Source organism: Trachypithecus francoisi, unplaced genomic scaffold (genome assembly GCF_009764315.1).
Source record: "Trachypithecus francoisi isolate TF-2019V2 unplaced genomic scaffold, Tfra_2.0 Lachesis_group11, whole genome shotgun sequence".
NCBI lineage: Eukaryota > Metazoa > Chordata > Mammalia > Primates > Cercopithecidae > Trachypithecus > Trachypithecus francoisi.
This window is the reverse complement of record NW_022681456.1, coordinates 125,931,294-125,943,555: the sequence shown is the minus strand read 5'-3', so window position 1 is coordinate 125,943,555 and position 12,262 is coordinate 125,931,294. Positions and strand designations below refer to the sequence as shown.

Sequence of the window (12,262 nt, the reverse complement as noted above, 5' to 3'; positions counted from 1 at the left end):
TAATTCCACTCAAAAGAGGTGCTTAGAGTAGTCTCATTCACAGAGACAGAAAGCAAAATGGTTGTTGCCAGGGGCTGGAGGAAGAGGGAAATGGGGTATCATTGTCTAATGAAGAAAGCATTTCAGTTTTACAAGATGAAAAAGCTCTGGCAATGGATGGTGGTGATGGCTGCATCACAATGTGGATTTTCTTAATGTCACTGCATATATACTTAAGAATAGTTAAAAGGATAAATTTTATATTTATATTACTGAAAATTAAAATAAAGTTTTAAAATTACAGACCAAAAATGCTATGAATGTCAAAACCAATGTACTAAATAAAATATTGCCAAACAGAATCCAACACCACATTATGAAAATAACAAACCACAGCCAAGTGGGATCAACATTAGGAAATTCCTTCAAACAATATACCATATCAATATATTCATAGAAAAAAAAACAAGAGATTATCTCCACAGATGTTGAAAAAGGCTTCACCAACACCAAAATTCCACAATCGCTCTTGACAAAAAAAAAACACTCAAAAATGAGAATCGAGGGATATTTTCTTAATACGATAAAATAGATAATAATGTGTGTGCACGTGTGTGTGTGTGCACGTGCAAGATACTCCATTGCTATTCAATGTTGTACTAAAAAGTTTATTAATGGAATTAATCGAGAGAAATTAATTGGAGGCACAAAAATTGACAAGAAGAAAAACAATTCTATTTGCAAATGACACACTATCATACCCAGAAAACCTTAGAGAATTAATGATAAAACTAACTCATTAATAAAAGAATTCAGTAAAGCTATAGGATATGGAATTAACATATATAGATATTTGTGTTATATATAGATACATATAGATATATATATCAATACCCTTTATATACACAAACAATAAGTAGTTAAATAACATAATGGAGAAGAAAAAAGTCTCATTTACAATAGCAACAAAGAAGATTCAATACTTGGAATAAACTTAACAAGAAATATGCAAAACCCAAGTGAGTAAACCTTAGAACACCTCTAGAAGACAGACAAGCCAGCTTGAGTAAGTGGACATGCTTGTTCTCAGAGAGGATGATTTAACATCATAAAAATGCCAGTTCTCCCAAAGTTAATGTATAAATTTAATGCAATTCCAATAAAAATACCAACAAACTTTTTATGGAGGTAAACAAGTGGACACTAAAGTCTATATGGAAAAAACAAACATTAAAAAATAGCCAGGAAAACACTTTAGAATAAAACTTGTAGAGGTACTAAGTCCTACCAGACAATAAAACATACTATAAAGCCTTTAATGACAAAATATTAGAGGTATTTCCTCTAATTAAGAGTGTGTGGTAATTAAGACAAAATGTGGCTTTGGTATATGAATAGCTCACAACAAGTGGAATCAGCAAATAAGTTCAGAAAAAAGCCCATGCACATATGAAAATTTGTTTTGTGATTATTATTAAATACTGACATGTTAATAAATAGTACTGCAACCTATATCACAGATAATGAGCTAATAATTCCAATATTTAAAATAAAGGATAAAGATTAAAACCCAATGGAAAGTAGAAATAATGAATTTAGGGAAGAAAATAGATATCCAGCTTCAAGAAGCCCAAAAGACTCCAACTAGAATTAAAGAAGTCCACTACAAGATATAATCAATTTGTCAAAAGTCAAAGACAAAAACAGAATTTTGAAAGCAGCAATAGAAAAGCAACTTTTCCTATAAAAGGGGGGCCACGATGAGACTATTAACAAATTTCTCAGCAGAAACCTTGCGGGCCAGAAGGGAGATGGATGATCGATTCAAAAGAAAACATGAGCAGCCAAGAATACTCTCTCTAGCAAAACTGTCTTTCCAAACTGGAGGGGAAAGAAAGACTTTCTCATGTAAACAAAAGCTGAAAGAGTTCATCACCACCATACCTGCCTTATAAGAAATGCTAAAGGGAGGTCCATCATATTGAAATAAAAGAATGCTAGGCAGCAACATGAAAACATATGAAAGGTAAAATTCCTTGTAAAGGTAAATATACAAACAAATATAGACTATTTTAATACTATAATGACAACGTATAAATCTTTGAATTCTGGTATAGAACTTAAAAGACAAAGCTATAAAAATAACTATCACTATAAAAATAAGTTAATGAATATACAACATTAAAAAATGCAATGTGTAACATCAATAACATGAAGTGGGGGAGACGGAGTACAAGAGTAGAGTTTTTGTGTGCAATTGAAATTAAGTTGTTATAAACTTAGAATAGACTGCCATAAGTATAGGATGTTTTATGTAAGCTTCATGGTGACCACAAAGAAAATACCTATAGAAGATACATGAGGCCGGGCGCGGTGGCTCAAGCCTGTAATCCCAGCACTTTGGGAGGCCGAGACGGGCGGATCACGAGGTCAGGAGATCGAGACCATCCTGGCTAACACGGTGAAACCCCGTCTCTACTAAAAAAATACAAAAAATTAGCCGGGCGAGATGGCGGGCGCCTGTAGTCCCAGCTACTCGGGAGGCTGAGGCGAGAGAATGGCGTAAACCCAGGAGGCGGAGCTTGCAGTGAGCTGAGATCCGGCCACTGCACTCCAGCCTGGGCGACAGAGCGAGACTCCGTCTCAAAAAAAAAAAAAAAAAAAAGAAGATACATGAAAGGAAATGAGAAAGGAATCAAATCTCATTACCCCCAAAAAATCAATGAAACCCAAAGAAGGGCAGTAAGAGTAGAAAAGAGGGACAAAAAAAGCTACAAGACAGACTGAAAATAAACACCAAAACGGTAACAATAAGTCCTTCCCTATCAGTAGTTACTTTAAGTATAAATAGAATAAACTCTCCAATCAAAAGCCATGAAGTGGCTGAAATGAATTTTTAAAAATAAAATAAAACAGTCAGGTGTGGTGGCTCACGTCTGTAATACCAGCACTTTGGGAGGCTAAGGCAGGCAGATGATGAGATCAGGAGATCAAGACCATCCTGGCTAACATGGTGAAACCCTGTCTCTACTAAAAATACAAAAAATTGGCCAGGTGTGGTGGCACGCGCTTGTAGTTCCAGCTACTCAGGAGGCTGAGGCAGGAGAATCACTTGAACCCGGGAGGCAGAGGTTGCAGTGAGCCGAGATCACGCCACTGCACTCCAGCCTAGGCAACAGAGCAAGACTCCATTTAAATAAATTAAATAAATTAAATCAATCAATCAATCAATGTAAAACAAGATCCAACCATATGCTGTCTACGAGAGAGACTCACTTTGGATTTAAGGATGCACACAGGTTGAAAGTGAGAAGATGGAAAAAGATATTTCATGCCAATGTTAACTGAAAGAGAGCACAGGTAACCATACTTAGACAAAGTAGACTTTAAGTCAAAGATGGTCACAAGAGACAAAAAAAAAAGGACATTATATAGTGACAAATGCATCAATTCACCAAGGAGATGTAATAATTATAAATACATTGCACTCAACATTAAAGTACACAAATATAAGAAGCAAATATTGGCAGAACTGAAGATAAAAATAGAACAACACAATAATGAGAGATTTTAATATCTCACTTTCAATAATGGATAAAAAATTCAGATAGAAGATCAATAAGGAAACAGAGAACTCAAACAACACTATGGCCCAAGTGGACCTATCAAACAAATACAGAACATTCTACCGAACAACAGCAAAATATACATTCTTCTCAAACACACAGAACAGTCTGCAGAATAGGTCGCATGCTAGTCCACAAAACAAATCTTAACAAATTTAAGGAGACTAAAATCATACCAAGTATCTTTTCTGACCACAATAGAATAAAATAAGACATGGCTAATAGAAATAATTTCAGAAAGTTCTCAAATATGTGGAAAGTAAACAATACTCTTGAACAACCAATGGGTAAAAGAACAAATCAAAAGAAAAATCAGAAAATATTTTGAGAAAAACAAAAACTAAAGCACAACATAGCAAAGCTTATGGGAAACAGCAAAAGCAATAAAAGGAAAGTTTACAGCAGTAAATGTCTACAGTAAGAAAGATCTCAAACAAACAACCTAATTTTACAACATAAGGAACTAGAAAATGAATAAACTAAGCCCTAAGTTAGCAGAAGGATGGAAATAATAAAGATTTGAGGAAAAATAAATGAAATATAGAATACAAAATATCATTAAAACTTACAATTGGTTTTTTTCAAGGTCAACAAAATTAACAAACCTTTAGCTAGGTTAACCAAGACAAAAAGAGAAGACTCAAATAAATAAAATCTGAAATGGAAGTGGTGATGTTACAATTGATAGCGCAGAAATAAAAAGAGTAGTAAGAGACTACTATGAACAACTACACATGAACAAACTGGATAACCTAAAGAAATGAATAAATCCCTGAAACATACAACCTACGAAGACTGAATGATGAAGAAATAGAAAATCTGAACAGCCCCACAATTAGTAAGGAGATCAAATTAGTAATCGTAATTTCCCAACAAAGAAGAGCTCAGATGCTTTCACTGGATAATTCTACCAAAGATTTAAAAAAGAATTAATGCCAATCTTTCTCAAACTCTTCCAAAACACTGAAGTGGGAAACCTACTTTATGAAGCCAGAATTACCCTGGTACCAAAGTCAGACCAAAGACTTTACATTAAAAAAAAAAAAAAAAAAACAAGTCAATATTCATGATGAACACAGATGCAAAAATTCTCAACAAAATGAGAGCAAACTGAATTTAACAGCACAATGAAAGGATCATACACTCTGAGTACGATTTATCCCTCAGATATGAGAATGGCTCAACGTCTAAAAATCAAAAAATGTGATACATAGCATTAACAAAACAAAGGATAAAAATCATACTATGTCAATAGATGCAGATAAAGCATTTGTCAAAATTCAAACACCATTTCATGATTAAAACATTCAACAAACTAAGAATAGAAGGAAATTACCTCAACAAAATAAAGGCCATTTATGAAAATGCCACAGCTAACATCACACTGAATAGTGGAAAACTGAAAGCTTTTCCTCTAACCAGGAAGAAAGCAAGGAGGCCCACTCTCACCACTTCTATTCAACATAGTACAAGAAGTCTTAGCTAGAGCAATGAATCAAGAAGATATAAAAGTCCCAATCAAAAAAGAAGTAAAATTGTCTCTATTTGCAGATGACATGATCTTATGTGTAGAAAACTCTAAAGATTTCACCAAAAAATTGTTAGCAAATTCAGCAAAGTTGAAACAAATTCAGTTGCAGAATACAAAATCAACATGCAAAACTAGTTGTTTCTATACACTAACAATGGCCTGTCCACATGAAAAAGAATGAAATTGGACCCTTATCTTCTATCATACACAAAGTTAACCCAAAACCAAACTTAAACACTGATACGTAAAACCTGAAATTAGAAAACTCCTAAAAGAAAACACAAGAACTTTGCAACATTGGTCTTGGCGACGGTTTCTTGGATATCATTGCCAAAATCAAGGCAACAAAAGCAAAACTAGACAAGTGGGACTACATCAAACTAAAAAGCTGCTGTGCAGCCAAAGAAACAATCAACAGAATAAAAAGGCAGCCTACAGAATGGAAGAATATATTTGCAAACCATACATTTGATAAAGGGTTAATATCCAAAATATATTAGGAACTCATACAACTCAATAGCAAAAAAAAAAAAAAAAAAAAAAAAAAGCAAATAACCCAATGTTAAAATGAGCAACGGACTTGAAAAGACATTTCTCCAAAGAAACATCCAAAAAGTCAATTATATGAAAAAAAAATTCAGCATTACTGATCATCAGGGAAATGCAAATCAAAACCATAAAGAGGTATCACCTCATACTTGTTAGAATGGCCATTACCCACCCCCCCAACCCCTGCCACACACACACACCAAGAAACACCAAGTGTTAACAAGAATGTGGAGAAACTGAAACCCTCGCGCATTGATGGTGAGACTGTAAAGTGGTGTAGCCACTACGGAAAACAGAAAGAAGGTTCCTCAAAAAATTAGAACTAGTATTAGCATATGATCCAGCAATCCCACTTCCAGGTATTCATCCAAAAGCACTGAAATCAGGATCTCAAAGAGAGCCCTGCACTTCCACGTTCATTGCAACATTATTCACAATAGCCAAGAGGTGGAAATAATCCAAATGCACATCAGTGGACAGATGGATAAAGAAAATGTGGTATATACATGCAATGGAATATTATTCAGTCTTTAGAAAGAAGGAAATCCTTTCATCTGCCACAACATAGATGAACTTTGAGGACATTAAGCTAAGTAAAATGAGCCAGTCACAGAAGGATAACTACTGCACGAATCCACTTATAGGAGATATCTAAAATAGTCAAATTCATAGAAGCAAAAAGCAGAACGGTGGTTGCGGTGGTTAGGGAAAGGGGAAAAGGGGAAGTTGCTGTTCAATGGGCATAGTTTCAGTCACACAAAACAAACTTTTAGAGATCTGCTGTACAACAACTTGCAAATAGCTAACAATATTGTACTGTCAACTTGAAAATTTATTAAGGGGGTGGATCTCAGGTGTTTTTATCACAAATTTTCTAATGGGAAAATGGGGAAAGGCATGAGCAGAAAATTCACAAAATTAAACCAAAAAATGGCAATTAAACATATGAAAAAATGTTTAACTTAACTCATCATTAGAGAAATGAATTTCAAGTATACTGAGATACCATTTCTTTCCTGAAAAGTAAGAAATTTGCAAAAACAATAAAATAAAAACTGTAACACCACACTCCCTCAGCAAGGCTGTGGAGAAGCATGCACTCTCACACCTCGCTGATGGAAAAGCAAACTGATGGACATTCCAGTTCTGCACAACCACATCTCACCTGTTAGATGAGCACCTGGGAATATCTAAGGGGAACTTCACACGCACTTATCTTTTGACCCAATAATCTCATTTCTAGGAATCTACCCTGAAGACACACCTCCAACCATATGAAAATTCTATGTTCAGGTTTACTCATTGCAGCATTGTCATTACAAAATGCTGGAAACAGCCTAAATGCACATGCACAGAAGAACAGCTGGGTAACCTGTGGTACGCAGTGAAGTACTACGAAGCTCTCTTTGAAATGACATCGAGTGATTTCCAGGACATGCTTTCAATCAAAACAGGCAAAGCTCTTTGTACAGAGAAAAGCTGACCATACCCTCCCCTTCCCAGAGGCAGGCAGCCCAAACTGAGACTGGGAGGTGTTTTAACTCTAATCAAATTCGAAGTTTTGATTATTACACAAGAGTGGGTACCTAATTATCAATTGAGACTTTTGTCTTATGACTTAAAAGTAACTATAGATTTCTTTATGAATACACAGAAACAACGTAAGGTCTAGTGGAGTTTTCACCTCAACCAAGAGGGAAATTTATCTCCCTAAATAAATTCTAAAGGGAGAGTGAGCTGTAACATACATTTTCGATTGCATCCCACCGGTTATGTCTGTTCAGCATGAAGGTTACAATCCACGGCCGAGTCATGGTCACCATAAGCAGCCGTTTCTCCCAAACACGAGACAGAAGGCTAACCCAGCCCATGAAGGAAATGCTCTCCACAAGTGTACATGAGATGGACTTTAAATATTTCTTCCTCTTAATCCAGGCCACCTTGGTGATGTGCTGTTGCTATAGGTGTGGTTGGAGAGTTTTCTAGAAGCATCTCTCTCACTGCTACTTCCACTGCTATACCCTGAATACATAGATTCCTAAAGGTTGACTTGCCAACAGTCAAGCTGAATACTGATCTCAGAAAAGCAATTCTTCCTTCTGGTTATGCATATTCTGGGGAAGTGCCTTCCAAAGACAGAGAAAGAGGGCAGTGATCCCTGAGACTGGCTGAAAGCATGTCCAAAGAGCACAGGAGGAAAGGAAGGTGAGCGAAGGTAGCACTGTGTATGTGGTGATGAGGGAAACGGTACTTCTGGGCTGGTTGGTGCCTGCTCTACTTTTCTGCACAGCCGAGCTAAAAGCACTGCCCTGGCTGGAGAAGCAAGGACTCACAGGGGCAGGTCCAGCGGCAGCCACAGGTCTCTTCCACTTTAACAGGGGACTGGCTGTTGGGGCATGAAGGCCTCAGCCCCCGGTCACAGTTGACCCGATGACTCTTCAGTAAGGTCTGGCCATCTGGCTGGCAAGTCACAGTGTGGCACTGGTCTGGCAAGGTCCAGACGTCCCCAGGCTGCAGAAGCAAATAGTAGATTCAGGCAGGGAATAAGATGAGGTACCCCAACTCTAAGCCTATCTGCCAGATAACTGACTCCTAGAATTGAACACAGGCCTAACACAGCAAGAAGGCCTCCTGTACATGAGACAGGAAGCAAAACACAAAATGTACAGATGGACCCTCAAAAACAAGATAACAGTGAGAGGAAGCACTGGACTAAGACCAAAGGAGGAAAAATTAACCAGCGGGAACAAGAACCCCAAACACATCTCTAATCTTTCTTTCAAAGTCAACAGAAAGGAACTTACCCTCTTCTCATTCCCATCTTCATCCATGCAAATCCTAACAAATCCTGCAACAGACACAAATAAGATCTTAGTTCCCATCTTTCACCCAGAAATTCTGACCCATTCACAATGTCTGCTAAAGCAACCTGGTCTAGTTTTTGAAGTCATCTCAACTCTTCTGAAAAGAATCTGAACAAGGTTAACAGTGGAGACACAGGGACACGAGGCTAAGAGGTGTTCATCCTGTGGTTCTTCAGACATGCTGTGTGGTTATTAATAATTATGATGCCGGCCGGGCGCGGTGGCTCAAGCCTGTAATCCCAGCACTTTGGGAGGCCGAGACGGGCGGATCACGAGGTCAGGAGATCGAGACCATCCTGGCGAACACTGTGAAACCCCGTCTCTACTAAAAAAATACAAAAAACTAGCCGGGCGAGGTGGCGGGCGTCTGTAGTCCCAGCTACTCGGGAGGCTGAGGCAGGAGAATGGCGTGAACCCGGGAGGCGGAGCTTGCAGTGAGCTGAGATCCGGCCACTGCACTCCAGCCCTGGCGACAGAGCAAGACTCCGTCTCAAAAAAAAAAAAAAATAAAATAATTATGATGCCAATAACAGTGATAATATGGCAATAACTACAGCTTACACTGTCATTATCTTAGTTCACATGTAGATCATGCCAGGGATGGGGAAGGTGGGGAGATGAAGCAAGATCCTGGAAACCTGAAAGAGATCTAACTTGAAGATTCCTACCAAGACAGCTGCCATCTCTCTGTATAGCTATTAGCTATAAGTCAACACTTGCATAGCGCTATTACCCTTTAAGGGCAAACTTGCATTGACTTATTCCCCTGAAGGACAGTAGCTCTATGCAGGTTCTGACTTATAGCTAGTAATGGGAAAATATACAAACCCAGCCCCAAAAAGCGTGTGTGTGTGTATGTGTGTGTGTGTGTATGTATATATATACACATATATACATATACATGAAATGTATATATGTACATTTCATAAACATGTCATTCATATACATATGTATATACGTATATATGTATACACATATATGTGTGTGTGTGCGTATATATATATTTTTTTGAGACGGAGTCTCACTCTGTCACCCAGGCTGGAGTGCATTGGCACAATCTCAGTTCACTGCAACTTCTGCCTCCTGGGTTCAGGTGATTCTCCTGCCTCAGCCTCCCGAGTAGCTGGTACTACAGGCATACGCCACCACGCCTGGCTAAGTTTTTGTATTTTTAGTAGAGACAGGGTTTCACCGTGTTAGCTAAGATGGTCTTTATCTCCTGACCTTATGATCTGCCCGCCTCGGCCTCCAAAAGTGCTGGGATTACAGATGTGAACCACCGCACCCGGCCAAAAGCATTTTTTTTTTTTTTAAGTTTCTAACCTAAAATCAACTTAAACTCTGGTACTTTGATATGAGTCGCTACGTTATTGTATTTCTAAAGCCCTTTATACCCATGTTGAGGGTGAGTCTAGGCCCATGGGGAAGAAGACTGTATCTACGACACGCTGGGGTTCCTTGCTTATGTCTTCTGATTCTTTTGTCCAAGATCCCTCCTACACAAATAAGCTTAGGCTCTCTCTGCCAAGTTCACATGGACAATTAGAGTGGAAACAGGACCATACACAGAAAGCTTTCTGCTGGCCCCATGAGGGTTTGTGGTATCAAGCTCCCAGGAGCAGAAACTTAAAGGTCCTGGTCTACAAAATAATCTTCATTCAAGGCCAAATCTTATGCATGGGCACCCCCGGGGTCTCTTCAATAGTATTTTTGTTTCTATGGTGGGTTTGTTTTGGAGCCTTTTTTTGAGAGAAGAAAGAAAGGTATTAATAAGACTCACCAGAACACAGTTTGTGGAGGAAGGAATTGCCCAAGGTGACCATGGTAGGGAGGTCTTCGATGCGCTGGAGCTTCACCACGTTAGAGTTACCTGCTGGGCCTGCCAAGATCCTTAGCTGGGCTGCATCGTAGCGATCTCCAATTCCAATAGGGAACACTGTCACTCCTAGAGTTAGCGAAGAGACAGGAAAGGATCTGTGGGCAAGTAGGCTCAAAATGGACTGGCTTGACGTTATATCCAGCATCTGAACAGAGCCTCATGTTTTCCAGGCTGGTCGCATACACCAGCCCTACAAGGAAGATATTCAGTCAACAGATATTAATGAGCTCCTACTCTGTGTCAGGTACTATTGCAAGCAATAGGGATACAGCAGTGAACCAAGCATATAAAGTCCCTCCCTGTCCCCCGTCCTCATGGAGAGATAGACAACCAACACACAAACAAAGTAAATATATAGAATTTCAGATGTGGGTAAATGCTTAGGAAAAAAACAAAATGAGATGAGGAGGATAAGAATACCCAGGGCTGAGGTGGGGGTTACTGTTGCATACATGGCAGTTGGAGAAGCACTTGGTGAAAAGATGGCATCTGAGCAGAGACCTAATGTAAGGATAGAAGGAGCCAAGAGGATATCTGAGGGAGGGACATCCCAAGCAGAGAGAAGAGTGAGTGCAAACGCCCCAGAGCAGAAGTGTGACTGCATGCTCCCGGGGGCTGGGGAGAGAGGGACAAGCAAGAGAGGGAAAGGGCATGGATCAGGCAATGCTCCATTGGCCATGGTAAGGACACCATGTTCTATGAATGAAACAAAGCCAGCCAAGACGACAGAGCAGAGGGACAGGAGCTGACTTTGATTTCAAAGGGCCACTGCAGCTGCTATGCTGAGAATGAGCTGCAGGGAACAAAAGTGGAAGCTGGGGTTCCAGTTAGACAGCTATTTCAATAGTCCAGGTGAAAGATGATGGGGACTTAGATTGAGGTGACCCTGGTGGACATGGTGTGGAGTGGTATAACTCTCAATGTGTTTTGAAGATGGAGCTATAGTTTATTCGTGGCTTGCATGGAGGTATCAGGAAAAAGGAGGAAGAATCAAGGATGCTGAGCTTTTTGAACTGAACAACTGGAAGGTTGGAATTGCCATTCTCTAAGATGAGAAAGATGAGAAAGATGGATGTGAAAATCAGGAGTTTACTTTTGCCTATTGGAGCATGCAAGCTGAGTTGAGGAGATATGAATTTCAAAGTCAGAGATGTATAAATATATTTAGACCCATGACACTGAACTAGACCACCAAGGGGGTGTATGTAAGAAGAGAAGAGAAAATATCACAGGGCTGAGCCCGGAGAACATGCATGCTCATTTACACATGAAAAACCGAGGCTTTGGGTGGTTAAATGACTTGCTCTGGATCATGTCCACTTCCTCAAGACCACAACTGCTTCCTTTCCCAAAGAAAATCTTTCTTTGGATTCTTGATACTAAAGGAGAAAAAAATTTCCATCCTGAAATTCCTCAATTCAGCTCTCCAGAAATTTCTAGGAATTTGCAATGTGCTTCAGGTTGGAGCGGATTTTCTACTAGCAGTTTTTCAGCTATCGTAAGTTTGTTATATTATCCCAATATTTATCCTTTCCCTTTTAGTGTCCTTTACCCTAAAATCACAGATATCATAAACATGTCGCACTCATTCACTCAACAAATGTTAAATGGTCACCTATTTTGTGCATCATACACAGATGATACAAAAATAAGCAAGTTCTTCCCCTGCCTTCAAAGAACTCCCAGTTTTTTGCAAGGAATAGATATGTTACAAATATGATACAATACGATTTTGCACATTTTGAGTAGCTTATATGTGACATAGAGAATGGAGCAAATAACTTTCTCAGGAAGAACATCAGGAAGACAGCAGAGGTTCTGACAGCACTCCTAG

The 12,262-nt window shown here is 38.9% G+C and overlaps 1 protein-coding gene across 1 annotated transcript in view; it reads right to left on the bottom strand.

The window, feature by feature from the left end:
• The window catches only part of VWF (von Willebrand factor), a 176,814-nt gene that overhangs the window by 55,900 nt on the left and 108,652 nt on the right, over positions 1-12,262 (bottom strand). Inside the window, exons 32-34 of the mRNA XM_033223122.1 lie at positions 10,330-10,494; positions 8,490-8,533; positions 8,019-8,196 (exon numbers count right to left, since the gene is read on the bottom strand). Coding sequence (XP_033079013.1) covers positions 8,019-8,196; positions 8,490-8,533; positions 10,330-10,494 — 387 coding nt within the window. The remainder of the gene's footprint in view (positions 1-8,018; positions 8,197-8,489; positions 8,534-10,329; positions 10,495-12,262) is intronic.